This window comes from Esox lucius, chromosome 12, assembly GCF_011004845.1.
Source record: "Esox lucius isolate fEsoLuc1 chromosome 12, fEsoLuc1.pri, whole genome shotgun sequence".
Lineage (NCBI taxonomy): Eukaryota > Metazoa > Chordata > Actinopteri > Esociformes > Esocidae > Esox > Esox lucius.
Window position 1 is genome coordinate 31,315,620 of NC_047580.1, and position 17,394 is coordinate 31,333,013.

A 17,394-nucleotide genomic window follows, 5' to 3' on the forward strand; every position below is an offset into this window, starting at 1 on the left:
CAAAACTAAATGGAAACTGAGCTGCACAAAAAATAATATTTCCCTCAGATCATTCAGACTCACAAAGAATTTGAAAACAGATTCAACATCGATAAATTGTAGTCTCTCATGAAATATCGCAGTGTGCAATCAGAGCAGCAGTGAACAATGTGACCACCTGCCAGGAGATTAACGGTACCAAGTCGAGCTGTAAGCATAATCAATGTTCATTTATTCATTTTCCACTTTTTCTATTTGCACATTGTCACAACATTGCATTTTGGTGATGATGAAACATTTAAACTACATTTGTCCTCTTCAAACTTTGCGTGTGAATTCAAAGAGAAAGAAAAAGGTGGCTCACCCTGACCTCCATTAGTTTTACATTCTTCTCCCAGGAGAATGAATGCGGGCAGTGTCAACTTACCGTCAAGGGAACTGCATCTGAGAAATAAACTGTCTGTAAGACGTTACTGGTTGCAAGCCAGGACAGCTTAACGCGCAAATCTCAGAGAGGAATGTCCCGGGTAAAATTACAGGGGGTCTCTCTCTCAGATATGTTTACAAGACTTTGTTCCTGCATGTCTACACAGGGCTAGGCTAATTGTTCTTTTGTTTTGATTGTCCGAAAGTCATATCCTCAGATAAGGTGCAGGACATTCAGGTCTAAATCCGGTTCCTTGTACAACACCATGTGTTCTAGGCCTAGAACAAAACATGGTAGGTTTAACTGGTCTTCTTTTTCAATTTCGGTCAAACAATGGAATAAAAACCATTTGTGTTTCTGATGGGTATAGAACAGTCCACACAACCAATAAGAATAAGTTATATTATTCAACAACGTTTTGGTATATCATTGATATTATTGTTTAAAAGAAAGGCACATACCAATTTTGGATTGCCCAACTATGCGGGTTTGTGATTCAATTGGTAGGATCATGAGTTATCTTGGAATTTGCAGGAGATTTTAGGTGTGATATTTTCTCAGGAAGAGATTAACGACATGATCATGATCCTAGTCACCCATCAGTAACTTCTGAAGAAGTAGGTTTACTGTTGAGGCCTGTTGAGAAACTTGTGGGAACATAGAAAAAAATGAAACATGAATAATGACTTAACAGTTCACACAGGTCATATCTAGTTAGATTTATAATTTTATTTGACCTATCTTTAACTCCTACATTTTTTTCTTATTCTGTAACTTTACAACAAAAAATACATAAATCTCAAATAACTGTAAGATAATGAAAGCAAAAGCTCAACAGTGAGGCAAACTAAACTAACACCATTAAATTTACTTCTCAAATTTCAGTATATGGAAGAGTTTGAGTGGCAAAGCCAGACATGAGGACAAAAGAGTCCATGAAAAAAGGAGGGAACTTGGTGTGTGTAGGGGGCGTGTTCAGTGGGAGGGACAGTCGGGGCCGGCGGGGTTATATAATTCGAGCGGCTTCCTTTCCAGCTCTGCTCTCTGTGTGCTTGTGTTTCTGCCGGCCCACACTCAACTCTCCGTGCCTCTCTCCCTCTCTCAGTCTTACTCACTCCAATAACAATGAGTGTTCACCGCAGCAGTGTCAGGGGACCTTCCACTGGGTATAGCCAGTCCATCACTCGCACCTCTGCTCCCGTCTACCGGGCCGCCAGTTCCTATGGCGGTGCTGGGGGCACGGGCACACGCATCTCCTCTGTGTCCTACTCGGGCGTGCGCAGCGGAATTGGAGGCCTGGGGACGGGGGGCTCCGGGGGCTCCGTGTCCAGCAGTGTCCAGGTGAGCGCCAGCGGGGACACCGCCGACATCATGGGCAATGAGAAGTTCGCCATGCAGAACCTCAACGACCGCCTGGCCTCCTACCTGGAGATGGTGAGGAACCTGGAGCAGGCCAATGGCAAGCTGGAGCTGAAGATCAGGGAGGCCATGGAGAAGAGAGGCCCGGACACCAACGACTACAGCCGCTACAACGTCATCTTGGATGACCTGAGGAAGAAGGTGAGAGTGGGCGAATGGGCGAATGGGATGGGGTTATAAGAGTACTGTTGGCTAAAATGACATGCTGGATAAATCTTATCAGTAGAGCTTCAGGGAAGTAATACAAGGAAGCAACACATCTTTCAAAAGTTCATCGATCCAGTGGAAAAGGAGGTAGATAAGGAGTTTTAGAGGGAAACATAGTCACCCTGCTTTAAATTCCTGTCAGGTTATTGAACTGGGAAGTAAAGACCCAGGTCAGGTGATGCGTCCTTCTGGCCCATGCTGATTGGTGACGGTGGAGAGCCATCATTTCCAGGCAGAGGACAAGGGGGGAGGAAAAGCAATAAGAGGGAGAATTCCAAAGTGTTCTGCTAGCTGACCTTTGACCTGGCATGAGTTCCAAACATTCCCAAGGGGGCATGTATTTGTTTATTTAACTCCCCACTCACCAGTCTGTTCTTTGGGACTGAAACATGGTGAGAAAAAAGAAAATGAGATGGTGTAGAATTCGAAGTGACTACCGGTAGCACAACCATCAACGTTTATGCCTGCAAATTTCACAAGTAAACCCACAGAGAGACATTACTGTCATAGAGAAGGCTGTATGCTGAGTGTGTGAAAGTAACCCATGGGTAGAGAGAATCTCTACTGTAGAGATTAGACAGAGTACACTCACACCTTTCAGGACTGTTTCATGGCTTGGTTCTAACTCCAAGGGTGGAGCAAGAGTTTAAACTTTTTAGGGTGGAGCATGGGAGGGTTTTCCGGTCAATGTTCCGTGTGTGTGTCTTATTCAAAAGTGGTCCATCAAACCAAGTAATTTAATTCCCATTCATCCGATAGTGTTCCAGTCAAATTCTATATGATAAATATATGGATTGGTAATACCTACCAGTGTACTCTGTGAGTCACCCCAAACATCCTAGTTAAAAGCTGCTCATACCATAAAAGAGTCCATTCATCTGTCAGACGTCTGGAGCACCCTCACAGGCCTCTGCTGTCTCCACCAACTGTTTCCGTCGGATTCTGGAACATTCCAGTTATGCCTCTGTGGTTTGGACGTTCGGACCTTGCTGGCGCAACTTGCCGAATGCAAAAAAAAAGAAAAAATGCAGTAACTATTCAAACTATGGAGATTAAACAGCATGAAAGATGTTAATGCACAGACAGAGACAAAATGCAAATGCATCACAAGACTATCTTTACGGTTCTCCTATTTCTTCGAGGCCAAAACTAGAACAGGCTGTTTAAATATTTGTTTAGTCTACTATATTTTTGAAAGGGTAAGGTGTGGAAAGCCTGGTGTTTGCCTTGCTACTAATGAATGCCTGTGTTGGCTTTATCAACAACACAACTCAATAAATGTCTGTCCCCTTAGATCCAAATTTTAGTCAAAACAGGTTTATTTTCCTTTGTCATGGGATTGCTCCTCCTTCACAAAAACAAGGCTTCTGACGCCAGGAACAACAGGAAACCCGACCCAGTCACCGTCCTCCCATCAAACACACACACAAATACACCCGTACACACACACATGCCCACACACACATGCCAACAACCCCCCCACCACACACACACACACACACACACACACACACACACACACTGAACAACTCAACCTTCCACTTGATGCAAATTGTCTGCCTCTATCCTGGCACATATTCCACTGCACCAGCAACTGTTGATTACATATTAACTCATGGTATGGCACGCTGTTTTAACATTTATTCCCTCAAATTTACCAGTCTCTATTTAAAGAGAGACTAGTGCTTATTTGGTTACTAGTAAACTACTCCAGTCATTACTGGCAACTTGCTCAGTTTTAGTGGTGCAAGTTGGTTAGATCCCAATCGGAACAATAAAATTATTTTAATGAGGGAATTTGTCTTAAAACAGGATGCCGTATTCCTGGACTTTGTAACCCTCAACCATCCTCCTCCCCCTTATCAACTAGACCATGGAGAGCAAACATTGTGGCTGTGGGCCAGCCGTCTCTCTGTTCCAACATGCAACCCTCCACTCTAACACCTGTGGAACGGCGACAGAAACTGCTGTGAAATAGCAAATGAAATTAAAAGCGTGTTGACTTAAATTCATTTGGTCCTTGTCGTTTCTAGGTGTTTGATGCCACCACCGATAACGCCCGGCTCTGTCTGCAGATAGACAATGCCCGCTTGGCTGCCGATGACTTCAGGGTGAAGTAAGTGAAGCTTAACAAAGCACACAAACCGACAGACTCTGTCACACCCTGTTTTACACACCCTAATTAATGGCAACATGAAGACAGTCCATGACAACGAAGACAGTTCATGTAGAGTTTTATCTTTATACCCTTCCCTTTTTATCACTAGTTCACCATAGCCCTCCACTGCCCTGCATCTGACGATGGCTTTTTTCGTGTGCTTTGCAGGTTCGAGTCTGAACTCTCCATCCGCCAGTCTGTGGAAGCTGACATCGTCGGCCTCAGGAAGGTCATCGATGACACCAACATCGGCCGCATGAACCTCGAGAGTGAGATCGAAACTCTGAAGGAGGAGCTTATCTTCCTGAAGAAGAACCATGAGAACGTAAGCTCACAGCGACCCAACCCCATCCCATAACCACCAAACCAATAAGGTGCACAAAGGCTCTCGCCTTGCCTCGCCAAACCAATATTCACCGTTTCTTGTGTTATTGCCATGGCTTAGCAGTAGACCATACCTCCGCGGCTAGGATAGTAAACCGCAAGGTTTACTGTGACAACCCCTTGGGATTTGGCCTGGGTGCAGTAGCTGCAGCCACACCCTGTCAGACAGCCTACACAACCACGCCGACTTCAGTCCTGAGGAATTACGGCTTGGTGAATAAAAACCATCTTGTCTCCCCGCCCCCACAGGAGGTGATGGAGATGCGTAATATGATCTCCCAGTCCGGAGTGCAGGTGGACGTGGACGCTCCCAAAGGTCAAGACCTGGCTGCCATCATGGCCGAAGTCCGGGCCAAGTACGAGAAGGAGGCGCTGAAAAACCAGGAGGAGCTCAAAGCGTGGCACGAATCACGGGTAACGCCTGGCAGCTTCTCCATTCGTCACACCGATTGACGACTTTGCGGCGATAGAAGGAAATACTTGACCGATGAGGTTGGGTTTAAACTGGCGTCTATGTCCTCTCTGTGTGCCTGCCAGATCACAGAGGTTCAGTCCGTGGTGTCACAGAACACAGAAGCCCTGCAAGGCGCAATAACAGAGACGAACGACCTCCGCAGACAGCTGCAGACGCTGGAGATCGAGCTGGACTCACAGAAGAGCTTGGTAAGATGGTTTCCCCCCCCCAACGTCATATCAACCCTGGCGGTGTGTACAACATAATTCATAGACTCAGTACTGTCGGCATATAGTTTTAATGTAAATGGCCGTCCGTCTGATTGTGTTCTTCCTACCCTATTCCCTTCAACAGAAGGGATCTCTGGAAGGCACACTGCGCGACACAGAGATGCGCTACAACATGGAGATGGAGTCCCTGAACCACATCCTCACGGGCCTGGAGGCTGAGCTGACCAACCTGCGCTCCAACATCCAACAGCAGACGCAGGAGTACGAGCACCTGCTCAACATCAAGATGAAGCTGGAGGCTGAGATCGCTACATACAGGAGACTACTGGACGGGGGAGACTTCAAGTGAGTATGGCGGAGGAGGAGAGGGCCATGACCGTAGGCCTCAACTGGAGCCTCAAGCAAATGGCCTGCCGAGTGAGGCGACTTGAGAAAGAGAGTCAACAGAAATGGTTACTGTTGAATTGGAGCTTGTCGTTGCTGTCATTTAAGGGTCAGTGGTCCTACTCCCATTGTTGAGCAGTCATAAAGCAGTCATGGTAAAACATGACCAAATCTCTCCCTCTCTCAGGCTCCAGGATGCTCTGGAGGACCAGCGGACAGTGAAGACCAAGGTGATGACAGTCACACAGACCCTGGTGGATGGGAAGGTTGTCTCCTCCAGCACAGAGACCAAGGAGAGGAACCTGTGAGAACGCCCCACCGTCCTGACCGTACAACATCGATCGGCAGCCCTAAGGCAGAAGATATCATTTAGCTGGATAGGATGAAAACTAAGAGAAATCTCATCACTTTATTTATTTCATGAATGTTTCCATTTGGGCCTTCAGTTTGTTTTTCATAACACGCTTCATATGTACGCAGCTGGCGTGGATATTAGATTACAGCATGAGTTCAGAAAACTGAAATGAGGAAGTTAGCAAAACTGATACGATTTTGGACTTCTCAAACTGACTATTGGATAAACTAACATTTCTTTGTCAAAAACCTTCATCTTTGTTTACTTTCTGTCCAGCAGAATTTGCCAGATTTGATCTTTGTACCTTCATTTGTAGAATAAAATTGTCCCCAGAATCTAGGAAGCTGTCTTTCAACCAGTGTGCTTGTCTTTGAACATTTTAGTGCAGATCTGCTCAGGGGTGGTCAATGGTTTGTTAACATAGCAGCATGACACAAAAAACTGACACCAGCACCACATCCATATTTAATAATAAGAAACACAGATTATAAAAGTACAAGTCATAACCATAGAAATAGCTGCTGTATTGATTATTTGTTGATAGTCCATTGCAATGGAACTGAATTTGATTACAAATATAGATTATGATTGACAGTTATGTACAATGGGTGGTGAGCAGATGATACTATGGGATGTACAGAAGGAACTGTATATAATATAAATGGGATGTACAGTAGGCACTGTATTTAATATAAATGGGATGTACAGTAGACACTGTATTTAGTATAAATGGGATGTACAGTAGACACTCTATTTAGTATAAATGGGATGTACAATAGGCACTGTACATAATATAAATGGAGGTGCCGTTTGTAAGTTTCTTTATGGGCAAAAGAATGGGTAACGAAACAGTTTGACTGTTCCTTTTGTTTGATAGTTACTGCACATCTGCCCTCCTCCTGCCGGAGAATAGTTTTGGGTGGGGAAGGTGATCATGGTGGAGTCAGTGTTGGATCGAGTGAAAATTCAATTCAAATAAGCATTTTTTTATTAAGACCGTATTCACAGGATCTTTTCTTATCTCCTCAAACTATTGAAAACGGGTTACTAACATGAGTACTAGCAACAAACATGAGACATGTCTGGCAAGGCTAATATGAATGGTCTGACAATTCGAATGGATTTACTTCTCATTGCAGATGACAACATTAAAAAGGCATTATTGTTTTTTGTAGAGATAATACTCAGTCAACAAAGGATTTATCTACACACAAAGAGGAGGCAGTCAGAGACATGTATGGCCTGATAGACCCTAAACCCTGAGTCTACACTAGGGAGAGAGAGGAAGAGAGAGAAACAAAGAGAGGGAGTAGAAAGAGCAACAGAGGGATAGACGAGAGTATTTTCTGGCGACTACTGTAAACTCTCATCTCTCCCTCTCTTGCTGTGTCTACTCCCTCCCTCAGACTGGACATTAGCCATACAGTTGATCGCTGCGTCACATAGGCGACATTGCCCCAAACTGGACCATCAGCTAGCAGGATCAGGTTTGACTTGATGTATTTATGCACTTCAGCTTCCAGTATTGGCCAGCAACCCTTCAGCTTCTCCATGGTTCGCGGACGGGGCTGGTGGGTCAGTGACGTGCCTGACCAGAGTGGTGGTGTCGGCAGGCCTGAGTAGCCTGACAGAGGCACTGTTGGATCCACAGTCGTTGGTGTAGAGTGTGTGGAAGCGAGGTGTGAGACGCATCTAGGCAGCATACCTGTGCCGGCAGGGGGGTTAAAGTGTCTGCGTCCTGCTGGTCAGGAAGCCGTTGATCCACCGACGAAACAGAGCTGGACACGTTTCGGCTCGGAGATAGTTCTGCCATGACGGTGTTGAAAGAAGAGCCGACGAACACAAACAGGATCCTTGGGAATTTCGTCGGGTTGTCGACGGTGACATCCTTCCCATTTTTATTTGGGTTTTTTTGGTTTTGGTGGGCGGAGCCAGGAGGGTGGTCAGGGGTGATAGAACACACCTGGCCTGGGGATAAAGACCCTGGTTCCCCATTTATCTAGGAGACCTCTTTCTAGACAGATACCTTTTGGTTGTGCTAAGATTAGATTTTGGTTAATAAATATGCTTTGTTGTTACTAGATTTGACGTGGTTCCAATTCTCTGTCATGGCCTAAGAGCCTGGTTGTGAAACACACTGTGGGAGGACGTAGTGAAAGTCCCTGTTGACACCAATGTCCACAAACCTGCCGGCTCAAATCGGTCAAGGGAGATGTCCAGTGGTGGCCATTGCGAGGATAACAAATGTTTTATGACCAGGACTAATCGACACTGTTCCAGCAGGGCCAAAATACCTCTGGTTTTCATCCTCCATGTGGGACACCAGGTGAGTGAGATTAACAACCAGTTAGAGGGAAAAAACACGAGTGTTTCACAATGGAGCAGTCGGCAATTAATATCGATTCAGGAATATCTTATCTACGTATATGGATGCATTCAATTGAATGCCTTGACTGTAGTGTTCAACGTAAGTCACCTTAACATGAACACCATGAAGGTGGGGAGGTGTAGAGGACAGAGTCTAACTACATTCGAGGTTGGCCATCAATAAGAAACTGAAGGGAGTGGTACATTGGAATGCCCCCTGCCATATAAAACGTCTGTCTCCTGTCGGAATCACTCACAACGCGGAATCACTCTGACCCGGGTGGATTGCTGTGTTGCTGCAATTCTTTCCTCCTCTGAAGACATGGAGTCCCTCGGCAGGTTTCCTGGGTACCTTGGTGAGAGTGGCGGCGGAGGACGCTACGTCAGGCAGTGGAGCTCACAGAGCGCCCACGGAGGTGCCGGGGGACGCGGAACCAGCACCTCCTCGTTCCACTCCGGCAACCGGTTCGGGGGATTTAAAGGAGGGCCCCAGTACCAGGTGTGCACGGAGGTCAGGGGGAACGACGGAGGTTTAACGTTCGGCAACGAGAAGACGACCATGCAGAACCTCAACGACCGCCTGGCCTCCTACCTGGAGACGGTGAGGAACCTGGAGCAGGCCAATGGCAAGCTGGAGCTGAAGATCAGGGAGGCGATGGAGAAGAGAGGCCCGGACACCAACGACTACAGCCGCTACAACGTCATCTTGGATGACCTGAGGAAGAAGGTGAGCTCTTCAGGTTATTTACATTGAATTGATCTATAGAGCTTTTTTCATGCAAATGAATGTGGATTAGTAACTTGGCTGTTCTGAACAGTCCCACAACCAGGGATGTGTGATGCGATTGGGTAATGGAAAAAGGAACAGGTGATGCAATTAGGAGGGGTGACCACTGATTGGTCCACCTCAGCAGTCAGGTGATGCACTCATGACTGCCGGGTGGGAAACACCAACGAGCACAATCAGGAACATAAAAGACACCAGGGGAAACAGCAGGAGGGGAAATACACAAACACACATACGGGTACCTGCATGCGTACCACTCCAGAACCACGTACAGTGTGAACCAAACCAGACTAACGCCATAAAAATGATTTTTAAGTCAAGTTGTATTTTGTATTTAGAATATACAGGACAACTATATTTTGATTAAATATCCTTTTGAGTAAGTGTATTTTGTATATGTAGCCCATCTCTGTTCATCTGTTTACAGCCTAGTCTCTATAGATATCTGTCTAGCACTGTGCTCCTCACCTTCTTATATGGTTGTTTTTGCTCTAACATCAGTTTCATATAATACCCCCTGGGTCTTGGAACGAGTTGCAAAATAACTTCAAACTGGATCCAGTAACCCAACGCGTCCAAATAATTGACGGTGCTGTCAAAGTGTTGAAACACTTATGTAATTTTTCTAACTGATTTAATTCAAAAGATTGTGAACAAACAACAACTGAACCATTTGTATCATAATTTAGTGATTTTCCAAGGCCACCCATGTTTCCTGGCTCCTCCATGAAAATGCAGATAATTTTAAATCGCCCCTGCTAGGTTTGGTTTAATGAGACATTTTACTGCCTAGACATTTTACTGCCTTTTTTAACCTTTTATTAGGCCGCGTCATATTATTGAACTGTGCCACACTAAGCAGTTTGACTGATGTGAATCATAATACATCCTATCACAGGCTGAACTCCTCCGATAAGTGTTATCTCAGGTCCAAAGTGAAAGTACAATCTACAACTGCGTGCCACTTTCTTTCAAACATGGAGTGATGGGTTCATCAAAGGAAATACTAAATAAACACTAAGTAACAGATCCCAAATGTGCCTCATGTGCAAACATTTTTTACTGAGTCTATATGTTCTTCCTTATCTTATTGTCTAGATATTGGAGATGATATCAGCCAACGAGCAGATTTCTATCCAGGGTGAAAATGCCAGACTCGCCGCGGAGGACTTCCGGGTCAAGTGCGTGCTTATATTCAAAGAACGTGGCACTAGTTCTCCATGTCGGCATCATTCTTTTTACTTTGTCGTCTGTTTTCCTGATGTGGTTGTCAACAGGTTTGAGAGTGAGGCTGGGATGTGCCAGACTGTGGAGGCTGATGTGGCAAGCCTGAAGAGGATTCTCGATGACACGAACGTCGTCCGGCTGCATCTGGAGAACGACGTCGAGTCCCTGAAAGAGGAACTGGTCCACCTCAAGAAGAACCATGCAGTGGTAAAGTCACTGTCATCTGACTGACTTTCAGACAGGTTACATAACTCGGTTGCCACCAAACACCGTGCCAACGGCCGACTTCCTTTTCCTTTTTTTTTGTGGCAGGACGTGCTGGAGCTGCGCACACAGATCTCCACCGCTGGCGTGAATGTGGAGGTGGATGCTGCCCGGGGACAGGACCTGGGCAAGATCATGGAGGACATGAGGGCCAAGTACGAGGCACTGGCCCTGAAGAACCAGGAGGACGTCAAAATGTGGCACGAGTCCAAAGTAGGAGTCTGTCCTTCCGTCCTGCACGGGGTCACTATGGGATTGCATGATTTGTGTGTAGTCTAAGGTGGTCCAGTCGTCTTTAGCTTCCGGTGAACATGTACAGTACTTCTGCAGCGTGGGTTCGAAACGGGCCTCTGCTCTATCAGCAAAAATGCTTTTTTTCCCCATATAGTCTAGCAAAAGGGAATAGGACACATAAAAAAGACAAAGAAATGTAGCCTCGGGTGGTCAGGTGGTCTAAGCGGCTACCTCCGGTGCTCAAATGGCTGCCGCGTGGGTCTGAATCCAAACACTGCTCATTCAGCAAAACCCGTCCAACTCACCCAAAAGAGCCCAAAACTCTGGAAAAAATGTACAAAAAAGCTAACAAATAAACATGGTGTGTGTGTGTTTGTCTAGATCGGTGAGGTTCAGATCCAGGTGGCCGAGAACACGGTGGCTCTGAAGGAGGCGCACACCACAGTCAGTGAGAGCAGGAGGAGTGTGCAGTCCCTGCAGATTGAGCTCCAGTCCCAGATCCGCCTGGTAAGAACGATTATTTTTAACAGTATCTATAACTAGCCTGGAACAATATTGAATTGAACTAATGGTTGCTGGACCCAACCTGTGTTTCGCCTCAGATTTGTCAAACTGGTTTGTGGATAAACGGGGACGTGACTTTTGTTCACTGATTTTCCTCCCGACGGCAGAAGGGATCTCTGGAGGGGACCCTTGGTGAGATTGACATGCGCAACAACATGGAGATGGAGAAATACAACAACATCCTGCTGCGCCTGGAGGCTGAGTTGACCCACATCCGCTCCAACATCCAAAAACAGACCCAGGACTACCAGGTCCTGTTCAACATCAAGACAAGACTGGAGGCAGAGATTGCAGAGTACCGCAGGTTGCTGGATGGAGACCTGATGTGAGTAAAAAAGGGAGATGTTAGAGGTAATGCCCCCGACAGGCCTCATACCCCTGGTGGTAATCACCCCAGACGGGCCTCATACCCCTGGTGATAATAACCCCAGAATGGCCTCATACCCCTGGTGGTAATCACCCCAGATGGGCCTCATACCCCTGGTGGTAATCACCCCAGACTGGCCACATACCCATGGTGGTAATCACCCCAGACTGGCCACATACCCCTGGTGGTAATTACCCCAGACTGGCCACATACCCATGGTGGTAATCACCCCAGACTGGCCACATACCCATGGTGGTAATCACCCCAGACTGGCCACATACCCCTGGTGGTAATTACCCCAGACTGGCCACATACCCATGGTGGTAATCACCCCAGACTGGCCACATACCCATGGTGGTAATCACCCCAGACTGGCCACATACCCATGGTGGTAATGACCCCAGACTGGCCACATACCCCTGGTGGTAAAATGTACAAATGTATTTTAATTTTAAAAGAATGTGGATAGATAGTGGCTGAAGACATGCAGGCCTAAGAACCAATAAAGTCCACACAACATAGAGCAGGTACCCAATGCAATATACTAGTGAGATGATCACAACATGGAGCCACTGCTCTAAAGAAAGCACACCTTAGATGGGCTTAAGAGATATTAAATGTCTGTCTTTCTTCTTTTGTTCATTACTAAGTCAAGCATAGGAAACAAATAAGCCATGCAAATTAGATGCAAACTATCTTCATGCAAATATGCACACTAGCCCAGATCTGAAATGAAAAGGGGCGAAGTCACTTGTGTCTTCTGTAAACATTTTCTTCTGTAAAACATTTTTCAGAGTTGAGGTTCCTGTTGAGAAGAAACCTACAAAATCTTACCAAACGAAGACAATGGTTGTCACCCAGACACTGGTGGATGGTAAAATTGTGTCTGAAGAAGCAACTGAGGCAGTGAGACCAGGAGGAGCCATTCTTCGTAATTCATAACCACTCAGTTAAAAAAACATGTTCTACCTCATTGTCATCATATGACAAACAACACACCTACAATAACAGTTAAAACAAATAAAGTAAAAAAAAACTTGAAAGGTAAACATCTGAGTGTATGTCTCTCTGTTTTGTCTTTTCTGTGTTATTTCACATCTTTACTAACTGTCTTTATCCTATGTCATTATTCAGTTTTTATTCTGAATTAATTTTTGTTTTTTAAATACATCAAGAAAGGTGAGGTGAAACGGAGCGTTAGTTATGAAACATAAAACACTGAAACCTGCATAGTTATAGAGATTTAATGCCACTCTGAACAGGCACATCCAACTCTGTTCCTAGTCCAGCTAGATAAACATCATCTATCAATTTCTCAGGAATTTTCTGGTTTATTTGGCATTTTGACCCAAAGCTTTCTGTCTGCCATCCTTCTCACTGGACTGGGGCTTATTTCCCAGACTATTTCACATCGTTACTCCCAGTCCACTCTTGCCTTGTTTGTTTTTTGTGCACATTAGCTAGTCTGGATTTTGTTTGATGGCAAATGTACTTACATTTCTGTCTCTATGGCAATCTACTTTATGTCGATGGGAAATCTGTTGAAATAAGATAATACTGCCATTTTATTTTCTTATCATCTCATGGTTATTGGTTATTTAGAATTTCTGAAAGAAATAGACCATTGGCCTAGGTTGAGATTGTGATGTCCCCTCGCTCACTCTAAAATTGTTCACTGTGTAAAAAGCGATCCTGACAGCTCAAATGGCCAGTGCACATTTCTTCTTTTTATAGCCCTTATTTTTACAAAACATCCTAACAATGCATGGGTGCCATACTTTCTGCTCACCCACACTGAGCATTTAGAATTCCCTGCCATGTGAGTGGAACGAGAAAGTCTGATTTTCAGTAACTTCATCCGATTACAGACATACAGAAGTGAGTACACCTTCACATTTTTGCAAATATTTGATTATATCTTTTCATGTGACAACACTGAAGAAATGACACTTTTCTACAATGTAAAGTAGTGAGTGTACAGCTTGTATAACAGTGTACATTTCCTGTCCCCTCAAAATAACACAACACACAGCCATTAATGTCTAGACCGCTGGCAACCAGAGTACAACCCTAAGTGAAAATGCCCAAATTGGGCCCACGGCTAACAATTACTCATTGTAAAACCCTTTCCCTGAAATCTTCATCATTGTGTTATCTGTTCCCACATAGTTGCCCCCACGTTCCTGTCGGATCCTGCATTCCGGTTCCCCTGACACACACTGATGCTTGTGTGAGTCAGTCCACTGGGGGTGGTTCCTCCCGCCAGTGTTTTCAAGCTGTCCTCCTCACGCAGACAAAGCACATGTTTTCAGAGGCAGAGCTCCGCAGCCGCCTTGGATTAGAGGGTTGAAAGCCGAGCGCTCGGTGAACCCGGGAGACATTCCAAGCGGATCCCAGTCGTTGCGTGCGGAGAGTCTCTCTCCCATTGCATACCTGTTGCCCATTCACCTCCCTGGGCTCCACCAGGCTGTCCAGGCCAGGAGAAGGCTGTCAAAGGTGAGCCCGTGCAGGTCAACAGAGGACAGTCACTCATCCATGCCCTGTCAAAGGAACACACAGGGATGTTCGTAGCTCTTTGGCAGAAGTTGGCCCTGTTTTAATCAATATGCATGCCATAATATCTCTGTCTAGACACAGTCTGTGGTACTATATCTGCCTACATACTGTCTGTGGTAATATATCTGCCTAGATACTGTCCGTGGTAATATCTCTGTCCAGGTACCGTCTGTGGTAATATCTCTGCCTAGATACTGTCTGTGGTAATATCAAAATCAAATGAAATTTATTTTTATAGCCCTTTTTACATCAGCAGTTGTCACAAAGTGCTTTTACAAAACACCCGGCCTTAAACCCCAAGGAACAAACAACAGTTGTGTTGAATTTCAATGGCTAGGAAAAACTCCCAATGAAGGCCAAACTTTTTGAAGAAACCTAGAGAGGACCCAGGCTCAGAGTTGTGACCTGTCCTCTTCTGGCTGTGCCGGGTGAACATATTAAGATTACAATTGTAATAATTAATAAATGCATGTGAGCCCAGAGTCTATTTAAACTTAGTTTAGACTCTTAGTCCAGGTCGGAAGCATGATCAGATGGACAAGGACAGGGACAACACGGGGGAGGGGGAGGTGTCAGCAAAGTGTCAGCTGAAATCGTCAGGTTACATCTTAATCTGCAAACTTTGGACAGGGACAGTAACGGGTCTTTCAAGCCAGGTACTCCTCAGGTGTGGGCCAGGACCTCATGTCCTCCTAAGTTTAAAACGGCAGGAGACAGGGAACATTTTGAAAATGCATTCCTTATATCTACAAGAATTTATAGTGGAGAAGGAGAACTGACCCTATTCCCCCGGCACAGAAAATATAGTGGCGTAAGACCTTGGGGCTGAGACAGGGGGGTCCGGTGACACTGTGGCCCTATCTGGGGGAGGCCCCCAGATTTTTGCAACATTTCGAAGATGAAAATAAGCAACTCTTGAGGCATATTTTATAAGTTATTCAAAGAAGAGGTCAGGGTCAAGGGTAACACTGAGGTTTCATTCAGTTTTTTGGGATACGACCATGCAACCGTCGAGGTTCAAACCTTTGACTTCAATCAATCAATCAATATGGTATGGTAATCAATCAATCAATCAAATGTATTTATAAAGCCCTTTTTACAACAGCAGTTGTCACAAAGTGCTTTACAGAGACACCCGGCCTTATCCGACTTGTCAGAGGATATGCCATCCACACTAACAAACTGATATGTTTCAGATAAATACGATTTAAACCAGGCTAGAACATGTCCACGTAGCCCAATATGGGTTTCCAATCTCTCTAAGAGAAGGGAGTGATAAATAGTGTCAAAAGCAGCCCTAAGATCAAAAACCAACAGGACGGATGTCTGAGGGCATTAGAAGGTAATTTTTTACCTTCACGAGTACAGTCTCAGTAATATGATGGAGTCTGAAACCGGACTGGAGCATTTCATAAATGTTATTTGTCTTCAGGAAGGCATTCAGTTGTTGGGAAATACATTTTTCTAAGATTTTAGAGAGGAGCGGGAGGTTCGATATTGGCCTATAATTGTTTAATATGTCAGGATCAAGATTTTTTATTTTTTTAGAAGAGGCTTAATTTCCGCAATTTAACCCTAACCCTACACAGGGAGCAATTTATGTTCAACATTGGCTGACCCAGCACAGGAAATAGTTCCTTAAGTCATTTTGTTGGAATCGGTTCTAGCTGACAATTTGTGGGTTTAGAACTCATTACAAATTAAGTGAATGTGACGAGCGATACGGGATCAAAAAATTCAACCTGGTCAGGGAGGTTCAGGTCATTCACCAGGGAGCAAGTTTCTTGTTGCATATTTCTTTTGTTTTAGTGGTGCAACTGTATCTAAAGTATTTCGCAGTGTTGAGTTTAGATCCTCAAATTAATTGTTTGCAGATTTCTTTACTCTGTTGTTGTTTTAACGGTAAATGCAATAAGACAGTGATCTGATAATCCAGCATTTTGGGGGGAAATATTTAAATCTACAATATCTATTTCTTGTGACAGGACTAAATCTAAGGTGTGATTGTGGCAGTGTGTTGGACCTAAGACATGTTGGATAAAACCCATTGAGTCAAGTATGGCTTCAAAGGACATTGGACTTTTCCATATGAATATTGAAATCAGCAAAAATGTGAATACTATCTGCCATGACTACAAGGTTAGACAAGAATTTTGAAAACTCATTGAGGAACATTATGTATGTCCCGAGGGGGCTGTAAATAGTAGCAAAGTAAAACAATTTATCAGCCTGGTTAACTTTCATGATTAAAACTTCAAAAGAATGAAAACCAGTGATGTGTTTGAGAGTAAATTTATATTTACTGTCATAAATATTAGCAACCCCTCCTCCTTTTCGAGATGCAAGGGGGATATGATCACTAGTATAGCCAAGAGGAGAGGCCTTATTTAGGGTAGTGAATTCATCAGGCTTTAGCCACATTTCACACAAGCCAATAACATCTAGTTTATGATCAGAGATTAATTAATTTACTGCAACTGCCTTTGGAGCAAGAGATCTAATATTTAGGAGTCCCATTTTGAGATGGTGATACAGTCTTTTTTATTTGTGACCTAGGTGGAGGAAAGCTGTATCTTAATAAGGTTGCTATTGTCAGCACTACCTTGTTTAGGTTTTCTCAGCCTGGAACGAGTCACAGTGGCAATAGGTAAAACTGTACTAACTACTCAGGCTATGCTGTCGACAGACTCCACTATGCTAGCAGGCTGGCTAAAAGCCTCCGGCCTGACCTGCACCCTATCTCATGGTGAGGCTATAGGAGTGAGACTCCTGTCAATGTTTCTAGATAAAAGAAGAGCCCCACTCCAGTTAGGATGGAGTCTGTCACTCCTCAGCAGATCAGGCCTGGCCCTGTTTCTGGGAGACTCCCAAAAAGCCAATTATCTACAAACTCTACCTCCTGCTACCTCTCTATCTAGGTACTGTCTGTGGTAATATCTCTGCCTAGATACTGTCGTCGGTAATATCTTTGGCTTCACTCTGGGTGGTTCCAGATCCGGAAAAGTCATTGTTGCAACCAGAAAGGAATTTG

General features: G+C 44.8%; 2 protein-coding genes across 2 annotated transcripts; both read left to right on the forward strand.

Moving 5' to 3' along the window:
- The first annotated feature begins 1,438 nt into the window (after positions 1-1,438).
- On the forward strand, positions 1,439-6,340 carry krt18a.1 (keratin 18a, tandem duplicate 1). The gene is made up of 7 exons (XM_010893394.4): positions 1,439-1,966; positions 4,066-4,148; positions 4,359-4,515; positions 4,824-4,988; positions 5,112-5,237; positions 5,383-5,603; positions 5,830-6,340. Exons 1-7 carry the CDS (start codon positions 1,532-1,534, stop codon positions 5,948-5,950), a joined length of 1,308 nt encoding a protein of 435 aa, XP_010891696.1. The 5' UTR covers positions 1,439-1,531; the 3' UTR covers positions 5,951-6,340.
- Positions 6,341-6,577: 237 nt separating this feature from the next.
- LOC105023877 (keratin, type I cytoskeletal 18) lies at positions 6,578-12,856 on the forward strand. The gene is made up of 7 exons (XM_010893395.4): positions 6,578-9,091; positions 10,250-10,332; positions 10,429-10,585; positions 10,691-10,855; positions 11,258-11,383; positions 11,548-11,765; positions 12,602-12,856. The coding sequence occupies exons 1-7, from the start codon at positions 8,687-8,689 to the stop codon at positions 12,747-12,749; spliced, it is 1,302 nt and encodes a 433-aa protein (XP_010891697.1). The 5' UTR covers positions 6,578-8,686; the 3' UTR covers positions 12,750-12,856.
- Positions 12,857-17,394: the final 4,538 nt, after the last annotated feature.